This window comes from Arvicanthis niloticus, chromosome 24 (assembly GCF_011762505.2).
Source record: "Arvicanthis niloticus isolate mArvNil1 chromosome 24, mArvNil1.pat.X, whole genome shotgun sequence".
In the NCBI taxonomy this organism is placed as follows: Eukaryota; Metazoa; Chordata; class Mammalia; order Rodentia; family Muridae; genus Arvicanthis; species Arvicanthis niloticus.
Window position 1 is genome coordinate 27,238,199 of NC_133432.1, and position 21,635 is coordinate 27,259,833.

General features: G+C 47.9%; 1 protein-coding gene and 1 pseudogene across 1 annotated transcript; both read left to right on the top strand.

Moving 5' to 3' along the window:
• Nucleotides 1–1,392: 1,392 nt before the first annotated feature.
• On the top strand, nt 1,393–2,765 carry LOC143438240 (putative diacylglycerol O-acyltransferase 2-like protein DGAT2L7P; annotated as a pseudogene).
• Nucleotides 2,766–3,394: 629 nt separating this feature from the next.
• Nucleotides 3,395–5,602, top strand: Mogat3 (monoacylglycerol O-acyltransferase 3). The gene is given in 5 exon segments (XM_076923938.1): nt 3,395–3,506; nt 4,702–4,801; nt 4,803–4,886; nt 5,435–5,562; nt 5,565–5,602. Coding segments are annotated over 5 exon segments (462 nt in total).
• The last annotated feature ends 16,033 nt before the right edge of the window (nt 5,603–21,635 follow it).

The following is a 21,635-nucleotide window of genomic DNA, read 5'->3' on the forward strand; positions in this document are numbered from 1 at the left end:
TAGTTGTAAGTGTGTGTAGTCATGCATGCATGTATGTGTGCACACATATGCATGCACGTGTCCAAGAACAAGCAGGAGCCTGTGGAGGCCAGGCAAGGGCATCACATCCCCCGGAGCTGGATCTCCAGATGGGTGTGAGATACTTTACATGGGTGTGGGAACTGAACTTAGGTCCTCTGCAAGAACAGTTAAGTGCTCATAACTGCTGGGCCGGCTGTCCGGATTCTCTCTTCTCACCCCCTTTCTATGAATGACAGTTATTTAGCCAGATTGTGTGTAGGTCCGATGTGTACCGCCCCAGCTGCTCTGATTTCAGGATTGTAAGATCGTTTGTCATGCCTGAAGACAGAGTATAGTACGTTCCAGCAGCTGGGCACTAGAACCTGCCCGAGATGCCAAAAGTTTCTCTTGATGCACACAGCCTGGGGAATTTGACCCTAACTAGACTCAGACAGTGACTATGGGGTTTTCAAGCTTGTTCTTGTCAAGGCCATGGGGCCATCACAGTACATCTCAGATCTCTCTACCCATGCAACTCAGAAACTTCGCCCCAGGCTCCGGGCTACATCTCAGGTCCTTCCCACTTCATAGTATTGGTCGGGCTCCTGCAAGCTCAGGGAGGGATAGCTTTGCCTTGCCCTGGTTCACAGTCCACTGTCCAATGGCTCAATGTGTGGGGGCTGGGGGAAGGCAGAGGTGGGGGTGGGCCCAGGCCCAGGGGTCAGTCAGAGGGTTGAGTTAAGGGGGTGTGTACTTGGGCTGTGGGTTGCCACCGTGCAGCTCCCCTGTAAAACATGGAGACACGACCCCCCTGCCACCCCCCCCCAGCGGCACCCTGAACCCGAGTCTTCAAGTGCTTGGAGTGCTTCAGTGGTGGGTCTTTCCCTTCTTGGGACTTGGTGAGTCCCCAAACCCCTGGACCCAGACAGACCTGGCTGTTGGTGCTCTCCCATGATCTTAATGAGGTAGAATAGGAATTTCTGGGGTCCTAAATGGAGTCTAGGGCTTAAATCCCATAGGATTGGGGGAGAGGGGTGTTGGGGGGCAGAGGGCTTACACATCCGGGTTCTTTAAAAAAATTTTGTATTGTGTGTATTTATTTGTGGGGCATGTTCATGCTCAGCAAATGTGTGCAGAACAGAGCAGCTTGGTCTCTCCTTTCACTATATGGGAGTGGGGGATCGAACTCAGGTCCTCAGGCTTGGCAGCATCCACCTTTACCAGCTGAGCTATTTTGCCAGCCCTGAACACCTGGGTTCTTAGCATCCCTCTCCATCTTGTCTTCCAGCCCTGCTGTGCCTGGTGACATTGATTCTAGCCCCCCTAGGCTGGGCTTGGACCCTTGTGGTCCTCTACGTGGTCTGGCTCTATCGAGACAGACACACACCGAGGATGCGGGGTGGCTGGTCTGCCTGGGTCCACAACTGGGCAGTCTGGAGGTGTTTCCGAGACTGCTTTCCCATCACGGTGAGGGCCCCAGAAGGTGCGCTGGGTTGATGGATGGGTGGGGCTTCAAAATAGATAAAAGTGTGGCTACCTCTCTCTCCTGCCTCCAAGGCCATTTCTCACTGGGAAATGGGACCCTCTGCTCTTCTAGCTCGTTAAAACGGCCGATTTGGATCCATCCCAAAACTACCTTTTTGTATTTCATCTTCACGGGGCCCTGGTTGTTGGGGCCTTCGGCAACTTTTGTACAGAGGCCACAGGCTTCTCCCGTCTCTTTTCAGGTCTCAAGCCACACCTACTCATGTTGCGGTGTTGGTTCCAAATGCCTCTCTTCCGAGATTACATTATGACCAGTGGTAAGGAAGCCCCTTCTCAAGATCGGGGCACTGATGTCACCGTACTCCTCTTATCCTGGGGTGGGGTTGGGGAGCTCCTGTGTTTCCCTCTGTCTCGGTAGTGTCCACGCACCCTAGCCTTTGTCCTTGCCACCTAGGTTTAGTCTCTTCTGACCAGCGCTTCCTATCTCTTGTCCTACGCTGAGGGTGGCCGGGTGATTGTGGGAGGTCCCCTGGAGGCTTTGGAGGCAAAACCTGGAACAGTGAGTTTGCGGCTCCGGAATCAGAAATGATTCATTACATTATCACCGGAACATGGGTGAGGAGTGGGCGGGTGGCGGCGGCGGCAGGGACGTATCCACCTGAGCTGCCCTGCATGAGAGGAATGTGGAACCTGTCAGCCTCCTGCATGTCTGTTCCTGCCCCTCCAGGGCCTCTCTTGTGCCTGTCTTCTCCTTTGGAGAGAATGACCTCTTCCAGCAGTTTCCCACCCCCCCCTCCGCCCCCTCCCCCGTCCTCCCACCCCAGGCTCCTGGGTACGGAGGGTGCAGGAGGCACTTCAGAGTGTAGCCCTGCCTCTCTTCCATGGTCGCCTGGGTCTTCTGATACCCTTCCGTGTGCCCATCCACACTGTCGGTGAGTTATGTGTCTCTCTCCCATCATCTCCCAGCTGGGAGGACTGTTCCCTTAAAGTCCGACATCCCAGCTCTCTGGTTCACATGCCTGGTACTCATACCCCGAGCTGGCCTCGAACTCTGTCCAGGCAGATCCCCTGTTAATGGGACATCTCAACAATCAGTCTTCTCCCCTCATGTTCCTTCCACAGTGGGCACCCCGATTCCAGTGCAGCGAAGCCCGAGGCCCAGCCGGGAACAGGTGGACCAGTTACTGCACGAGTTACAGGTAGAGCGTCTCACACAGCTGTTTGAGAAACACAAGATGTGCTACGGGGTCCCTGCTGATCAACACCTTGTCCTGATCTAGGCGTTTCCATGTCCCCTGTGTCCTGGCCTTCCCGAGAGACTGCAGGGGAGTGGGATTGGAGAAATGATTAAAGGTGGGAGCAGACAAGAACTGGGTTTTTTTTTGTGTGTGTGTTTGGAGGAGGGGCACCGGGAGGGAGAGATAAGCCACAGGGCAGGGGTTCCCATTGTCCTGAATAATGGACCACTCCCAGGAACCTAGAAACAGATTGCATTGCAAGCGCTTGCCTGTGGGGCAGGGTCCTCCTGCCCTGCCTGGCCTGTATGTTAGAGATAAAAGGCTCAGGTCCCCACCATTGCCTGAGACTGTGGCCAGTGGGCAGGCTAGCCAACTGCGTTGCTCCCTTCATGCCTCAGTCACCAGGGAGGAGAGCACTGTTCCTTTTTGATAGTGTCTCTTTCCTGACTCCAAGATCCTCCCAGTAACTTGCTCAGACTCACTGACCAAGGAAGTTCAAAGGTCAGTCCAAGAAGGAGCCTAGAAAGTTCTGGGTTAATCTAATTTAAACCTCCAGGTTTAACATCTGATCACCTCAGAAGTGAACTGCTCCTTGGAAGTTTGAGTCCCCAAACCTTCACCCTCTATTTCCTGGGTCCTGGAGTCCTGGTGACCCAATGGGAGCCATTAGGATGGATTTTCCCATATCCCCTCTCTTCCCTTTCACTGTGAAAACACCTCAGAAACAACAACTTAAAGTGATAGGCGCCTACTGCTGATACATGCTCACTTTTCTCTTCATGGGTAAGATGACAGGAAAGGTGTGGGGTGGGGGGGCAGGCATGGGGGCCCAGAGACCAGGGGGCTAGGAAAGGGGGATTAGGAGACATATGGCTAGCCTATGACCCTTGTGGGTTCCAGGCACCAGGAAAGGGCCAGAGGAGACCATGAGGCTGTTTGACATTGGTGGAGGGGAGGGAGTCAATTGTATTGACTGACTGCCTGACAAAAACCATGTGTTTTTCACTTTCAGCCATGCCCTTTCTTCACCCTTCCCTAGAGATGATTCTTCACAGTCTGTGTTTGTGCACACGCATGCAGCTTTTTGTTTTGTTTTTTTAAATGTGTGTGGGTACAGGTGTGTGGGCTCACATGTGTGCGCATGTGCACACATGTTGCTCGTGGAGACCTGAGGTTGATCCCAGCACTCTTCCATCTTACTCACTGAAACAGGCTCTCTCAATCAAACCCAGAGCACACTGATATGGCTCTTCCTGCCAGCCAGCTTGCTCTGGGGATTTTCTCTCCATCTTCTGAGGTTGGAATTTCAGGAGGCTTCCATGCCCACCTGGCAGTTACATGAGTTTTGGGGATCTGAACTCTGCTCCTACAATTGCCTGGCAAATGCTTGACCCCTGAGCCATCTGCCTGAGTCCAGAAGATATGGTTTTCCCTGGGAACACTTTCATCCCTGCCCCATGTCTCTGTGTGCAGGTGGAAGGCACTGAGGGTAAGTGAGAATGTGGAGAATTTGGAAACACCAAAGAGACTACTTCCCTGTCAAGGTAACCAGTTGAAACCCTTGACAGACAGCCTCCTTCTCTGCCACCCAGTCACCTTCCTCCATTCTGGAGCCTGCACTGGATCTCTGAGCTCAGGGATGGAGTGATATGCAAGAGTGACCTCCTGAACCCTGGGTCCTGTCTTAGGACCTTGAACTTTGAACTTGGGTGAGGTAAAGGACACATCTTTCCAGCAGTTATCTTGCATTCTTATTTTTTTAATTTACTTTTTAAATTATTTTTTTTTTTTTAAGTTTACATACACGTAGCAGTCAGAGTTGGTTTTCTCCTTCTGTCACTTGGGTCCCAGGGGTTGAACTCAGGTTGTCAGGCTTGGTAACAACCTCCTCTACAAGCTGAATCATCTCATCTGGCCTTCATCTTGCATTCTGTGCCTGTTTCTTCTGATGTCTTCCAAATACCTCAGAGCTACTGAAAAACCAAAGAGCTGCCTGCTGATGGGAGCTACATGCTTGGGACCTACCCTCAGGAGATCATGAGCACAGGAATCTTTTGTAATTTTCCACTGATAGCAGGCCTTCCAGCTCTTTCCCGGGCTTAGGCCTTGGGTAGCCATGTTGGCTGGACTTGTCTGTCTTCCTATCTATAGAGAATACCTCATGTTCAGTGGTGAGCCTTGTGTCAATGTAGCACAGCCTAAAGCCATTTGAGAAGGGGATCTCAATTGAGAGATTTCCCAGATCAGATTGGCCTGTGGTTCTGTGGAAGACTGTCTTGATTGTTAATTTATGTAGGAAGGCCCAGCCCACTGTGGGCGGCTACATTCCCTAGGCCTGTATGAGAAAGCTAGCTAAGCATGAGCCTACAAGTAAGCCTGTAAGGAGCATTCCTCTGTGGTTTCTGCTACAAATTCCTGCTTTAGTTCCTGCACTGACTTCCTACAGTGATAGATTGCAGCCTACAAACTGAAACAAATCCTTCCCTCCCCTAAGTTGCTTTTAATCAGAGTAAACACAGAGATGGAAGTTGGGAGTACCCATGCATGAACATTGGCTCCAGTCAGAAGGGAGCACCAGGTGTGCTTTATAACAAGCAGGGAACGAAGGACTTAGAAGAATCAGGACATGAGGCTTGCTCTTTCTGTACTAAAGAATGGGGGTGGAAGGGCTGGGGAAAGAGTGATGACAGCACTCCACTTTTATCCACAAGGCTATGTCCTGTGAGTCGCCAGAGTCTGGAGTTCATTGTGTCCCAGCCCCAGCTTGGCCAGGCTGTGACCATCCTGATTGGGGGTGGGCAGGGAACCCTGTATGCAGTTCTAAAGGAGCACTGTATCACACAAAGGGCTTTGTGCTCCTAGCACTAAGGCGTGAGTGAGCAGGGCTGAAGATTCTTTTCAGGTTAGGTGTTTTGCTTTGTTACAGGGTCTCCTGTAGCCCAGGCTGGCCACGAACTCACTATGTAGCTAAGAATGGCTCAGAGCTACTGATTCTCCCACTTCTACTTCTTGAGTACAAGTACACTCCATCAAGTATGCAGTGTTAGGGATAAAACCCAGGGCTTTGTGCATGCTAGTTGAGTATTCTACCTAAAAGATATAGATGGATGTCTCATGTGTGTGTGTGCATCATATATATATATATATATATATATATATAGTGTATATATAAATATATATGATATATATCATATATATATAGTGTATATATAAATATATATGATATATATCATATATATGTTATATAACAGAGCACACACACACACACACAAATATATGAATTACACAGACTCACTGGTGAAGGACTTACACAGACTCCTTACTGGGCTCCTTCTCCCTCTCTAAACAAGGTCACAGGCTGAGCTAAAAACTGGCAGGCTCCCGAAGCCTTTTAATCCCAGCACTTGGGAGGCAGAGGCAGGCGGATCTCTGTGAGTTCAAGGCCAGCTTGGTCCTCAGAACGAGTTCCAGGACAGCCAGGGCTACACAGTGAAATCCTGTCTCAAAAAAACCCAAACCAAACCAACAAATAAGAACTGGTGGGCTCCAGAACAGAGTTGAGGAGGGGCCCTCTGTGGAAGGGTAGCTTTGAAGGGTAAGCAGGATTTAAGAAGAATGAGATGGGAGGGTGGATACTGGAACACCATGAGCAAAAGCTGAACTTAGCATCTGCCCTCCCTGATGTGCATGCCCTTGTACCCTGCACTTGGGTGGCTGAGGCAGGGAGATCATGGCTCCAACAGCAAGATGACGGGTGAAGACAGGAGACTCCACAAACGTTCACAGGTCACCTACCCTGGTATATGCAGTGGTGAACAAGAGAGCCTCTCTCAGATGAGGGGGCGGGGCAGTCAGTACTGCTGTCTGAATGCACCCACATTCACACAAATGCCCCTACACATCACTCGTGCACGAAGATTTTCCATCTTTGTCCTTACCAAAACAGGAGATAACACGTGCCCCAGTGCTAGTAAATCTGGCCAAGAACCAATAGTTTGGGGGAGCTTGTAGACCCCAAGGATGAACCTACTACTGTTACATTAGTAAAGGGACACACTCTCCAACTGCCCTCTCCGTTTGTATCTCCAAACACATAGATTAGTGTGGCTCCCAGCCAGACCTTATCAGAAAAGCTCCTTTGTGTGGTGGACAATGGCTAACACAGAAACTGAACTAATCAAAGTGTAGAGAAGAAGCCACTCAGTACAGGTACATTTCTAGGAAGCCGGGATGGGGGTGTGTGGCGGGGTAGGGGCACACAGAAAGATCATAAGAGTTGGAGGTCCAGGCAGACTGGAGAAAAGCAGTGTCCTCAGGACATGACAGGATGCTGCACTCAGGAACTCACACCAGCTGTGATTGCTGGGGAGATCAAGCCAGCATGGAAGGAAGAGGGAGACAGAGACCCCACCCCTCGCTGAGGAGCTGGTGATAGTTGAAGGGAGAGGTGGTTTTGTTAAGGATGTCAACTCTGATAAGTAAACCTTCTCCAGTAGATGGGTCCACAGCCATGAGTGTGGAGATCCCACAAATCAGAAGAGAGAGAGAGAGAGAGAGAGAGAGAGAGAGAGAGAGAGAGAGAGAACAGGAAGTTCAGAGAATGTGAGGTAAATGATAGACGGAGGCCAGACAAGAGGTCAATATATATTTGGATTACTTTGTGTGCGTGTATGAGATTTCCCCCCAAACCAATAAAAATAATATTGTGTTAAAAGAAGATATAAGGGCTTAAGCTAGGAATGGGGATAAAATGAGAGTTGGTGGGAGTTCACAGCCATCATAACGGGGCATGGCATGGGTAAGATGAGAAGTAAGATCTGATGTCTTAAGAGACCTTGTGTGGCCGGGCGGTGGTGGTGCAAACCTTTAATACCAGCACTTGGGAGGCAGAGGCAGGCAGATTTCTGAGTTCGAGGCCAGCCTGGTCTACAGAGTGAGTTCCAGGACAGCCAGGGCTACACAGAGAAACCCTGTCTCGAAGAGAGAGAGAGAGAGAGAGAGAGAGAGAGAGAGAGAGAGAGAGAGAGTCCTGTGTGGCCACAGCTGTAGTATCTTATATTAACCCTCTCTGAACTCCCCAGTGGGTATGCGTGCCTCCCCTACACCCACCCAGATGTTTTTGATTCATGGGTGAAAGATATACATACACAGCCTTATATTTTGAAAACCTTAAACTGCTCAATGGTGGGCCATTCCCTAACTCCTCGTGGCTAACACACATTCTGATATTCCTGAGTTAATGCTCACTAGGTCTATATTCATCTTTGCTGCCCTGGACCCTGCTGGGCAGACCTCCAGGGGCTGCCTTCCCCCTGTACCTACATGTCGGGTCTCCCCCTCCTGCACCTCCTTTCTGTTGTGGTCTGTCTCTCCATCTGTTTGTTCACTGGCTTTGTGCTTGGATCTAAGACTAAAAATAAGAGTCATTTGTCAGCTGGTCGTGATGATTCATGCCTGTAATCTCTGGGGATGCTGAGACAGAGACATCTCTGAGTAGGAGGCCAGCCTGAGCTACACAGTGAAACCTGTCTTGAAGAATAATAATAACAACAACAACAATAAGTTGTTTGAGTGTGATCAGAATGCAACTGTATTTGTCATCTGACGTTCACTGTCCGACAAAATGTATTCCGGGGAATTTTCTCTTGTCTCCAGATGAAAATGTGGGCAATTCCATAACTTATGTTGGGCTTTTTCAGATAGTAAGTTTTTGTGGGTTTTTGTTTTGTTTTGTTTTGTTTTGTTTTTTTAAAGACAGGGTCTCATGTAGCCCAGGCTTCTTCACTTCCTGTCTTCACACAGGAGCATCTAATTTTATCCTGTCCTGGGGAATGGAACCCAGGGCTATTTTGTGCTTGTTAGACAAGCACTCTACCAATTGAACCATCTCTCTAGCCCCCCCGTATTGTTTTTCTCGGTACACACAGACACACAGACACAGACACAGACACACACACACACACACACACACACACACACACACACACACACACACATGTTAGCATGGCTAATGTTCTCTATGGCTCTGAATCTGGAGCTTCCTGTTTTGCAGCTTAGCCGGCAGTCCCAGCCACCCCTTTGTCTCTGCTGCCCCTAGGGCTGAGGTTGTGGGATGGCGATTACAGTGAGTCTGTTTGATCAGGACATTCAAACCCTGGTGGGTTCTAGCCCAGCCTTTGGAGCAGGAGGCTGCCCCTACTAGCTGCAGTTCTCCAGGGCCTGCCTCACTACCTGTTACACACTTGAAATATGCCTATGTTCCCCCATCCATGACGCCCCCTCCTGTATCCCCTTCCTCTTCTCTCCTCTTTTATTTGAGACGAAGTCTCTCATAGCCCAGGCTGACCTTAAACTCGCCATGTAACCAAGGCTCCCCTTGAACTCCTGTCCACCTTCTAAGTTTTGGGATTATAGACACTGCCACCAGTCTCTCTCTCTCTCTCTCTCTCTCTCTCTCTCTCTCTCTCTCTCTCTCTGGAAAAGGGCAAGTACCAGGTCTATACCACTCCATGCTATTCCGATTCTTTTCTTCTTCTTTTTGGTGAGACCTCAATATGTAGTGCAAGTGATCCTTGAATTCACAAGCATTCCTGCCTCAGCCTCTTGAGCACCTAGAATACAAACAGGACTTAGACTGTTCTGTCCACCTCCCCTTCCTCTTCTTCACTCCCTTCCCTCCCCTCTTCTCCTCTTCCCCCTCCTCTCCCCTTTTCCCCCTCCCCTCTTCTCCCCTCCCTTCCCCTCCCCTCTTCTCCCCCCTCCCTTTCTCTCGTTCCTTTTTCCTCCCCTCCTCTCTGTCTTCCCTCCCCTCCTTTGCCTTTCTCCTTTCCAGAGCCCTATATCCCAGAGTTGTGGGTCTCCCCTTCAACAAACAGTGGGCAGGATACCCCGTCGCTGTGTGCTTTTCACTTGCAGTCTGGAAGACAAACATAAATGTACTTGAACTCAAAGAGGTGCCACAAGCTTAGCTTCTCAGAGTCCTTTTCTCTCCCTGCCATCCTTGGAGTGGCCACCAGAGGGTGATCTCTTTTACAAAAGGCAATTCTGTCAGTTCCTTTCCAGTTAAAAACCTCCTGACTGGCTAACCTCCTGACTAACCCGGAGGGTCCAGTGGGCCGCCAGAACTTAGTCTCAAACTCACAGGATCCGCCTGCCTCTGCTTCCTGAGTTCTGGGATTAAAGGTGCGCGCCGCCACCCCCAGCCCTGTTTGTTTGGGTTGTTTGGTTTGACTTTAAGACAGGATCTCACTTTGTAGCACAGGCTAGTTTTAAATTTGCAGATCTCCTGCCTCTGCTTCCTGAGTGCTGAGATTGCAGCCCTGTGGAGCTCACAGAACAGAAAGGAGGCCTCTCAGCCCTGGATTTTGCTAGAGACCAGCTTCCCATCTGGAGAAGAACTTCGCAGTGCAATTTACTATCCATTTCCGGACTGCCTTCCCAAGCCTGCAACCTGCCAGGCCTTAAAGATCCCCAACACTTGCCTGGCAGTGCCAGCACACAGCTCTAATCCCAGCACTCGGGACATAAAGGCAGGCAGACCTCTGAGTTCAAGGGCCACCCTGGTCTATGGAGTTCCAGGACAGCCAGCTCTACACAGAGAAACCCTGTCTCAAAACAAAACAAAAAAAAAACAACCAAACAAAAAACTCCATACCCCTCTGTGTTGTTTGCAAACATCCCTTTATCCGAAGTTGGGTGACTTGAGTATCAGTGCAAACACTGTATTATATTGCAATACGTTAAACATGTCTCCATCTGAAGGTAACGGATAGGGTGGGCTGGCTGAAGTGGAACATATTGGTTGTCTCAACACTAGGAAGGCCCAAGTGGGAAGATACTGAATTCAAGGCCAGTCAGGGCTCATAGTGAGACCTCATCCTGTTTAATATATATTAAATATATGTTAATTATTTAATTGTTTTTTGTTTTTGTTTTTTTGTTTTGTTTTTTTTTGTTTTTTTCGAGACAGGGTTTCTCTGTGTAGCCCTGGCTGTCCTGGAACTCACTCTGTAGACCAGGCTGGCCTCGAACTCAGAAATCCGCCTGCCTCTGCCTCCCAAGTGCTGGGATTAAAGGCGTGCGCCACCACCGCCCGGCCTATTTAATTGTTTAATAAAGTATTTAATTGTTTAATAAACATATTTTATATATTTATATATTTATACATATAACAAAAGTCTGATTTGCACTACATGGAGCAACTCATTAATTTGAGACAGGTATTTTAAAGATTTTATATTATTGAATTTGTGTATGTGTATGGGTCTATTCATATACGGGTACCCATAGTGGCCAGAAGAGAGTGTCCAATCCTCTGGAACTAGAGTTGCAGGTGGGTGTGAGCTGCCACCTGGTTGCTGAGAACCAAACTTAGGTCCCCGGTAAGAGCAGCAAGTGCTCTTAAGCACTGAGCCATCTGTCCAGCCCCTAATTTGAAAATGAGTAAGGGAAACATTTTATTATTCAGCCAGCATGCCTTGAGAACTATGGCTCAGTACATTTACAGCGAAGGAAGACAAATCTTCCATCAGAGAGGTCAGCTAATCCGTGACAGCATGCTGGAAAAATTGTTTGCTAGGTGTCGGTACCAGGGTTTGAACGCAAGGCTTTACAAACTGTGAGCATAAGGGTTGCTATGGTAGAAACCAGGTTCAGTCCCACTATTCCCAAGGCAGAGGCAGATGGATCTCTGTGGGTTCAAGGCCATCCAGGTCTACATAGCAAGTTCCAGGTCAACCAGGGCTACACAGTGAGACCCTGTCAAAAACCAAAGATAAAGGGAATAGTAAGATGGCTTAGAGGGTAGAGGTGCTTGCTTCTAAGCCTGAGGACCTGAGTTCAATTCCCAGAGCCCATATGGCAGAAGAAGAGAACGGAGTTTTGGAAATTGTCCTCTGATTCCCACATAAACACTGAAGATGCGCCGGGCGGTGGTGGTGCACGCCTTTAATCCCAGCACTTGGGAGGCAGAGGCAGGTGGATTTCTGAGTTCGAGGCCAGCCTGGTCTACAGAGTGAGTTCCAGGACAGCCAGGACTACACAGAGAAACCCTGTCTCGAAAAACAAAAAACAAAACAAAACAAAACAAAACAACAACAACAACAAAAAAACCAAAACCAAAAAAACACTGAAGATGCTTGTACACACAGTACACACAGACAGACAGGCAGACAGACAGACAGACAGACAGACACACACACACACACACACACACACACACGGAGAGCAGGAAGAGAGATAGAGAGAGGGAGGGGGAGAGGGAGACGAGGAAAAATTCTAAGACATGTTTTTAAAAGCTAAGCATGTAAGCCGGGAGGTTGTGGTGCACATCTTTAATCCCAGCACTCGAGAGGCAGAGCCAGGGGGATCTCTGAGTTCGAGGCCAGCCTGGTCTACATAGCGAGTTCCAGGACACTCAGGGTTATATAGAGAAATCCTGTCTTAACAAACAAAGATCCCAATTTGTGTCAGTCATTTCCTCATGTTGATGCAAACAGCCACTAATGAATACATAGAGACACACGGTGACATCAGCAGGATCCTGTCCTGAGAGTTCACCGTCAAGGCTAATGGCTCTTCCGTCTCTCTGACTCACAAAGCTCCCACGGGTGTTCCTAGAACCGGACAATCCTGCCTACAGAATAAACAAGAGCGGCTTCCATTAGGGCTGAATTATGATGGGCAGCCTGTGACAAAACGTGGCTAGAGAATAGCTGCTCCAATTGGCTCCACAGTAATTCCTCCCATTACCTGAGCCTGTGTGCCAGAAATACTGCACCCAGTCCTCTCTATGCATCATCTTATTCAGCCCTTACTGGAAGCGAGGTGTTAGGTCCTCTTTATAGAAAGAGAGACGTCGTGATTCACCAGTGAGCCTGACATCAGTGATCCATTGCCTTCTGCGCCATCCGGACCATTCCTCTAAGTGCTGTCTTTCTGAGTCGGGCACTTAGGCATTCTTTGGCTCTGTGACTATGGCATTCTTTGGCTCTGTGACTATGTGCCAGTTGTTTAACCCTTTTGTCTCTGGTCTCCTTCTTTTCCTTTCTTCCTCTCCTCCCTCCCTTCCTTCCTCTCTTCCTTTCTCCCTCCCTCCTTTCTTCTCTCTCTCTCTCTCTCTCTCTCTCTCTCTCTCTCTCTCTCTCTCTCTCTCTTTCTTTCTTTCTTCTCCCAGACAGGGTTTCTCTGTGTAGCCCTGGCTGTCCTGGAACTCTCTCTGTAGACCAGGCTGGCCTCGAACTCAGAGACCCACCTGCCTCTGCCTCCCGAGTATTGGGATTAAATATAAGCACCATCACCACCTAGCTCTTCTATTGTCTTAAAAGTGAGCTCATTGTAAAAGTTATGAGGCCCCTAGGGGATGCTGGGAGTTATAGCTCGGTGACTAGACTGCTTGCCTAGCAAGCAGGAGGTCCTATATTCCGTTTCCAGCACCACATAATCTAAATGATGGTTCCCATCTATAATCCCAGCACCAGGGTAGAAACAGGAGGCTCAGGAGTTGAAACTCAGCCTCTGCTACATAAAGACCCAGAGGCCAACCTGGGCTACATGAGACCCTATTTTTCTTCTTAAGCATATGAAGGCTGTCATGATGGCCCAGTGGGTACTTGGTGAGCACTTGCCACCAAGCCCAGCAGTCTGGTCGTCATCCTCAGCATCTGTCAGATGAAAGAAGAGAACCAACTCCTGAGAGTATCTCCTGGGTGCCACATGTTTGCTGTGGCCCACAGGTGCCTCTCTATCCACAATTAAGCAAGTGTAATTTTTTTTTCCTAAAGACTTTTTTATTTATTTTATGCATATGAGTACACCACCATTGCTCTCTTTAGACACACCTCTTCTGCCCTCTCCTGGGCACCAGACCCCATTGCAGATGGCTGTGAGCCACCATGTGGTTGCTAAGAATTGAACTCAGGACCTCTGGAAGAGCAGTCAGTGGTCTTAACCACTGAGCCATCTCTCCAGCCTGAAAGTGTAATTTTTTTTAATGATTGGATTTTTTTTTTTTTTTTTTTTTTTTTTTTTTTTTTTTTTTTTTTTTTTTTGGTTTTTCGAGACAGGGTTTCTCTGTGTAGCTCTGGCTGTCCTGGAACTCACTCTGTAGACCAGGCTGGCCTCGAACTCAGAAATCCACCTGCCTCTGCCTCCCAAGTGCTGGTAATGATTGGATTTTAAAATTTTTTTGTTTGGTTGGTTGGTTTTGAATTTTTGAGACAGGGTTTCTCTGTGTAGCCCTGGCTTCCCTGGAATTTTCTCTATAAATCAGGATGGCCTCGAATAGGAATCCACATGTCTCTGCTTCCCAAATGCTGGGATTAAAAGCATGAAAGTATTTTGTTTTGTTTTACATGTATGGGTATTTTTGCCTTCATGTTTATCTGTGTAGTATCCACAGAGGCCAGAAGAGGGCACCAGATCCTTTAGAGCTGAGTTACAGACACTTGTGAGCTGCCATTGGGTGCTCAGAATCAAACTCAGGTCCTCTTACCCAGTGCTCTTACTGCTGAGCCATTTTTCCAGTCCCATCAAATGAAATTAAAACAAACAGACAGACAAAGCACACAAAAGCTGGTGTGATACTGAATGTCTGTAATCCCAGCCTTTGGAGAATGAGGCAGGAGGACCACAAGCTCAAGGCAAGCCTGGGCTACACAGCAAAAGCCTGTCTCCATTAGAAAGAAAGAAAGAAAGAAAGAAAGAAAGAAAGAAAGAAAGAAAGAAAGAAAGAAAGAAAGAAAGAAAGAAAGAAAGAAAGAAAGAAAAGAAAGGAAGGAAAGAAGGAAGGAAGAGCGAGCTAAACAGAAAAGGCTTATTCTCACTATTAGATTCTTAGCAGTCTCTAAATTTTTATTTTTATGTATGTGTACAGGTGTGTCTATGTGGGTGTGTGTGCAGGTGTGTGTGCACTCACAGAGTCCAGAGGAGGCCACCAGGTCCCTTGGAACTGTAGTTTTAGGCATTTGCAGGATTCCCTGATTATTTCACGGGGGCAGGGATGTGAACTTTGGTCCTCCAGATTGTGCAGCAAGCACTCTTACCACTGACATCTCTCTAGTCCCTACTGACTTACTTTTGAGACAGGGTCTTCCGTAGCCCAGGCTGACCTCAAACTCCCTACATATCTAAATCTGACCTTGACTTCTGGATCTTCATCCATGGAATGCTAGGCCTATGGTTGTGTTCCACCACAATGACACCGTGGTTTGTTTGTTTGTCTGTTTTGTATTTTCAAGACAGCATCTCATTGTGTAGCTCTGACTCCCTTTTTAGACCAGGCTGGCCTCAAACTCAGAACTGCCCTGTCTCTGCCTCCCAAGCGCTGGGATTAAAGGAATTCACCACTAAGCTTCCTCTGGAGGACAGACTCTTTTTTAATACATTTGGAATTTGGATGTGAAATGGCTATCTTGAGCTCATCTGTTTCAATACGTGGTCACCATCTGGTGGTGCTGTTGGAAAGGTTTTGAAACTAGCAGGAGGTGGCCACTCAGTGGCTAAGTGGTCACTGTGGGTGCTCCTTGAGGTTTTATAACCTGGCCCCAAATCTTGTCCTCTTTCTGCTTCCTGGATGCAGAGGCATCATAGCCAATGGCCTCACACTTCCCACCATGATAGACTGTATCTCTCCAAACTGCAAGCCACAGTAAGTCCTTCCTCCTTCAGTTGCTCCTTATCAGGTCACAACAATAAGAAGAGTCGCTAATGCCGGGCAGTGGTAGCACACGCCTTTAATCCCAGCACTTGGGAGGCAGAGGCAGGCGGATTTCTGAGTTCGAGGCCAGCCTGGTCTACAGAGTGAGTTCCAGGACAGCCAGGACTACACAGAGAAACCCTGTCTCGAAACACACACACACACACACACACACACACACACACACACACACAAAAAAAGAAAAAGAAAAGAAGAGTCACTAATACACCGTCTTCAAGGGTGTTCCCCTTAACCACCTAACATTCTTCCTCTAGGCCGCACTTCCCAGCAGTACCACAGGCTAGCAACCAAGCCTCAAATGTTGAGGCTTTAGGAGATATTTCTGATTCTAATGGCAGTGGGATCTAGCTAGCCCAAGCCGTGGACACTCAAAATTTATTTCCACATCAGTAAAACATGTAAACAATCCCACTGTGTTGGTTACTTTTCTCATTTGCTGACCAAACACCAGACAGAGTCAACTTAAGAGAGGAAGGGTTTCTGTTGGCTCCTAGTTTCACGGGTTACAGTCCATGATGGCTATTCTTTATTGTCAGCTTGACTGGATTTAGAACCACCTAGGAGACCCTCCTCTGAGTATGTCTGTGAAGGATTGTTCAGAGAGTTTAACTAAGGGGGGGAGATGAAGTCTCAATGTGAGTGGTAACATCCCATGGGCTGGGGTCCAGGGCTGAATATGAAGGAGAAAGCATGCTGGAACACCAACATTTCACTTCCTGACCATGTAGGCAAGACCAGCAGCCGCCTCGACACTCTAAAACTATGATGTTGCCCCCACGATGGGCTGTACCTTTCCTTCTACTTACCTTGTCACAGCAACTATGTAGGTATCAAATACACACCCCATCATGTCAGAGTTCCAAAACCACCCCAAACAGCATCACCTGTTGGAGACCAAGTGTTCAAACACATAGCCGGATGTGTGTGTGTGTGGGGGGGGGGTGGGCATTTAACACCTACCATCATCACTGGCCGCCTACAGTGTTCTGAGAAATATTCCAAATTGTATTGAAAACACACCGGGTGGTGCTGTGAGTCATGATGCATCATGGTCTCGAGGGGACCCTGGAACACAGGGCTGCTGAGTCAAAGGCCTTTTCTCCTGCCTCTCACAGTCTTGGCTAATCTTAAACAACAGTCGCTTCTGGGGATGTCTCAGAGCTAGGGTGTTTGTCTACCATACCACGCACGAGCTCCTGAGATTCATTACTAATCAGAGAGAGAGAGAGAGAGAGAGAGAGAGAGAGAGAGAGAGACCACAGAAGGAGAAAGAGAAGGAAAAAGAGGAGGAGGAAGAGGGAAGAGGAGGAGGAGGAGGAGGAGGAAGAGGAGGAAGAGGAAGAAGAGGAGGAGGAGGAGGATGATGATACAAAGTATAGCCCCCCACATTCCATACTTAATTAGAATGTCAAAAGCCACCACTGCTGTCAACTGTTCGATGTTTATGGTGGGTGGGGCTTGGTGGCACTGGCACTGGAAGTCATAAAGAACTGCCTGGCTCTGCCTTCACCCCCACCCCCACTCCCCTGCCTCTGCTTCTTGAGTAATAGGATTAATGGTGGCTAAGAGCACTTGCTGCCCTTGCAAGAGGACCTGGTTCAATTCCCCGCACTCACAGGGCATGAACTCATGTCTGACTGCAACTCCAGTCCCAGGGGACCTGACACCTTCTGGCCTCAACCTGCACACAAGTGGTTCACAGGCATCCAGGCAGGCAAGACACCCACACACATGCACACACACAAAGAAAGGAGACAATAAAAAGGAACCATCAACCGTTCCCATCTGGACAGTTCCCCAGCCAGGGCAAGGATGAGTTTTGTCCACAGGACTTCATGTTGTTGTATCACTTGTCCCTGGGGTCCCGCACCCAAGGAGACCCTTGCCACACAGACAATTTCTTCAAAATCTCTCCTACTTCACTCTGAGAAGGGAGTTGGGGTCCAGGAAGACCCTCTCTCAATAGCTTCCCCTCCTTCCTCAGTGACGTCCTCTAAGACCTACCTCTCCTAACCTTGCAGCCCGGCTTTACCTGTAACCCTTTCTCTGTTTGCAAGGTGTCTCTTCCAGTCTCCTTTCTGACTTGGGCTCTTTCCCACTGACATTCCTGTGCAGAAAGGACATGCAATAACATGGTTTTTAAATTCATGGTCCCCCCCCCCCCAGAGGGGTTTTGTTTGCTGTTTGCTTGCTTGTGTACCCCTGGTTGTCCTTGGAAACTCATTCTGTAGACCAGGCTGTCCTGGAACTCAGAGATCCACCCGCATCTGCCTTCCAAGTGCTGGGATCAAAGGCATGCCATCACTGCCACCCAATTGGAATCACACACACAAACATACACACTTTTTTTTTTTTTTTTTTTTGAGACAGGTTCTCACTAGGTAGTCCTGGATAACCTGGAACTCACAATGTAGACAGATCTTAAACTCACAGAGATCCATCTGCCTCAGGGAGGGGTTTAAAACATTTTTTTTCATAAAGATTTATTGTATTTTATCTGTATGGGTGTTTTGTCAGCTTGTCTGTATGTGGCCGGTGCTGGTTGAGACCAGAAGAGGGTGTTGGATTTTCTAGAACTGGAGTTACAGATGATTGTGAACCACTGTGTGGTTGCTGGGACCTACCCACATAGTCCTCTGCAAGAGCACCACGCTTTTAAGCACTGAGCTGTCTACTCAGCCCCTTAATTCAAAACAAACAAACAAACAAAAAATCCTTTTGGGGCTGGAGAGATGGCTCAGTGGTTAAGAGCACTGGCTGCTCTTCCAGAGGTCCTGAGTTCAATTCCCAGCAACCACATGGTGGCTCACAATCATCTGTAATGGGATCTGATGCCCTCTTCTGGTGTGTCTGAAGACAGCAACAGTGTACTCATATACATAAAATAAATAAATCTAATATATATATATATATATATATATATATATATATATATATATATTCATTCTGTGGTTGGGTGGTGGTGGCGCACGCCTTTAAGCCCAGCACTCAGGAAGCAGAGGCAGATGGATCTCTGAGTTTGAAGCCAGCCTGGTCTACAGAGTGAGTTCCAGGACAGCCAGGACTACACAGAGAAACCTCGTCTGGAAAAACAAAAACAAAAGCCAAGCAAACAACAATAACAGAGGACTAAGAGAGTTAGTTCCAAGGCATCAGGTTGGAGAGTATTCTCCGACAGGTAGAGAATGGTCAGAGTGAAGGAAGATACTCAGCCCTGACCCATAGCCTGGGCTTGCTCTGGGACCCCTCTACCCCACCAGTGACCAGTACTCACCTCTGGTTCAGGGACCTTAGACTCTTTGCTATGTCCCCCCACTTTGGAAACGGAAGCAGAGGGCATGGGGCTAGTGAGTTGGCTCAGTGGGTAAAGGGACTTGCCTCTGAGCTTGATGCCCTGAATTCAGTCCTGGAACCCATAGAGTGGAAGGTTAAATGAGCCAAGCAAATTATCATCTGACCCATGAGTGTATACACACACACACACACAAACCCCACACACCACACATACATACACATACACACATACACATATATACACACACATCACACCACACTCACACAGCATACCTCACATACATACATCTATACACTACACATACACACATACATACATATACACACTACACACACACAAACACCACACACAACACATATATACACATACACACTACACACACATACACACAAATATATACACACACCACACACATAGACACACACATCACACACACCCTGCATACACACACCGCACACATACACATACCATATATACATATACACACACTATACACACACATACACACAACACACACATGCACATAACACACACAGCACACACACATACACACATACACATATACACACTATACACATACACACACACACACACACACACACAATGTAATAGAAAGTGACTAAAGGAGACTGGTGAACTGGCTCAGTGGGGAAAAGCACCTGTTCACCAAGCCTGACCACCTGAATTTAATCTCCAGGACCCATGTGATAGAAAGAGAACCGACTCCTGCAAATTGTCCCCTGACCTCCACATATGATCTGTGGCACACATGCAGCCAACCCACCCCAGACATAAAATGGATTAAGGTGGAAACTTCTAGTTTCTTTGGAAAGTTATGTCAAATGATGTTTTGCTGGGGGCACACAGGTAAAGGATGTCTTGCTAAAGCAGACAGGTGAAAGACTGTTTTCCTGAAGCAGACACAGGTGGAAGGATGTCTTGATATAGCAAACATGTGAAAGGACCCTTGGTGAAGGAATCTAAATATGACCCCACAGACAGTGGGAGCCGAGCACTGGGCTTTGACTTGGTTTGCTCTGCCTCGCTATTCTTCACTAATGATGCACATGTTTCATCTTACATAGCATGTTTGATCCCCACTAGTGGTGATGCCAGAGAGGAACTCACCAAGAACTGCCCATGAGATTCCTGTGGCTTCACCACAGTCTGCTTGGTGAGCCTGGCAGTTTCTTCAGGATTGACCTACAGCTGTTGGCTTGTCATGCCTGGTGTCTACCTGCAGAAAGGACTGGACAGTAGCTACCAGTTTATGTGCGGTGTCTGCTTGCCTAGAGGACTGGTCTGCAGCTGCTGAGTCATGTTATGGGACTGCACTGTTGAGAAAGAAGATCAAGCTCGCCCCCAAAGAACTATTGCTGAACAGGTCCACCTCCCCACCTCCTAATAACTTTTCTCTTTCACTACCTCTGCTGGGTGGTGGGCTAGTGCAGAGGTTGAACCCTTATTAAAAGTAGGCAGTGGTGGCGCACGCCTTTAATCCCAGCACTTGGGAGGCAGAGGCAGGCAGATTTCTGAGTTCGAGGCCAGCCTGGTCTACAGAGTGAGGACAACCAGGGCTACACAAAAAAACCCTGCCTTGAAAAAAAAAAAAAAGTAGGTTGCAAAAAATATGTGCCTACAATGGATTTCTAAAGCAATGTAGGAACCATAGAAGTAACTTGATGCAGAAGGAGCAAGAGGAATGGATTGAGTTCCTCCTTCTTTGGAATTCTGGGAACTCCCCACCCTGACTTCTCCCACCTACACCCTAAACAATCTTATCCGAGAAGCACCCTCTGGAACAGTCTCCCCATCCTGGAAGCAATGAAGGAAACACGATCCTAATGTCTTCGATCAGTCAGAGCCCCAGTTCCAGACTCCTCGTGCTTGGCCCCACGGGACACTGGAACATTAATGGTTCAGTCACCATGGATCTGCCCGTGTATATTTTCTCCAGGAACAGAGCACAGCTGGTTCAGGTTACCTAAACATATAAAAGGGTTTCTTCTCTCACCATACAGATCACAGGGAATCAAACTCACGTTATCAGGCTTGGCAGCAAGCACCTTTGACCCCTGAGCTATTTTATAATCCCTGAAGATACAAGTAGGGGCCAATAGCTAACTTCTTCATTTTCTGAATGAAGGGGGCACGGGCTTTCTAGACAAGCAGGTCTCTCTGTGTTAGTATGCAATGGCTGGGGGAGTAGGCAAGGTAGGATGGCTTCCCTAAGAATGTCACTTCTGGCTCTATACCAGTGTGGCCTGTCCTGATCCTTTGACTCCAGACAGGAACCCAACCCTACTGTTCTATCTTTTCTCTTCAGGCTGGGTTTAGAGTCCGGGGGAAAGCAAAACGAGGCTTCCTCCTCTAACCTGGAAGTTAAGAGAACTTAACCTTCTCAAACATCAATCTCCTATTGAAAAAAAAACCCTTGTGGTTGTTAATTTTTATTATTTATTTGAGACAGGGACTAATATTATGGCCCTAGGTGACTTAGAAGTCACTATGTAGACCAGGCTGGTCTTGAACTTGAAGAGATTGGTCTGTCTCTGCCTCTTGAGTGGCAGGATTCCAGAAAGGCAAGTGCTGCTACACTTGGGTATCTTTAAAATATTATTATATATTATTTTTATACAATAATAAGTTTTAATCACTGTACATGTATCTTGCCTAATGTATTTTTGATCATGTTCCCTCCCCATCATTCTCTTTCACCCCATTGCCTGGTCGTAGGGTTTTTTTTGTTTGTTTGTTTTTTTGTTTTTATGTTACTGTGATAAAAAAAACCAATCTAGGGTAGCAAGGGTTCGTTTCAGTGCACAATTCCAGTTCACAGATCATCCCAACGAGAAGTCAAGGTGCTGAGGAATTGCTCACATCATGGAGAAACTAGAACTGG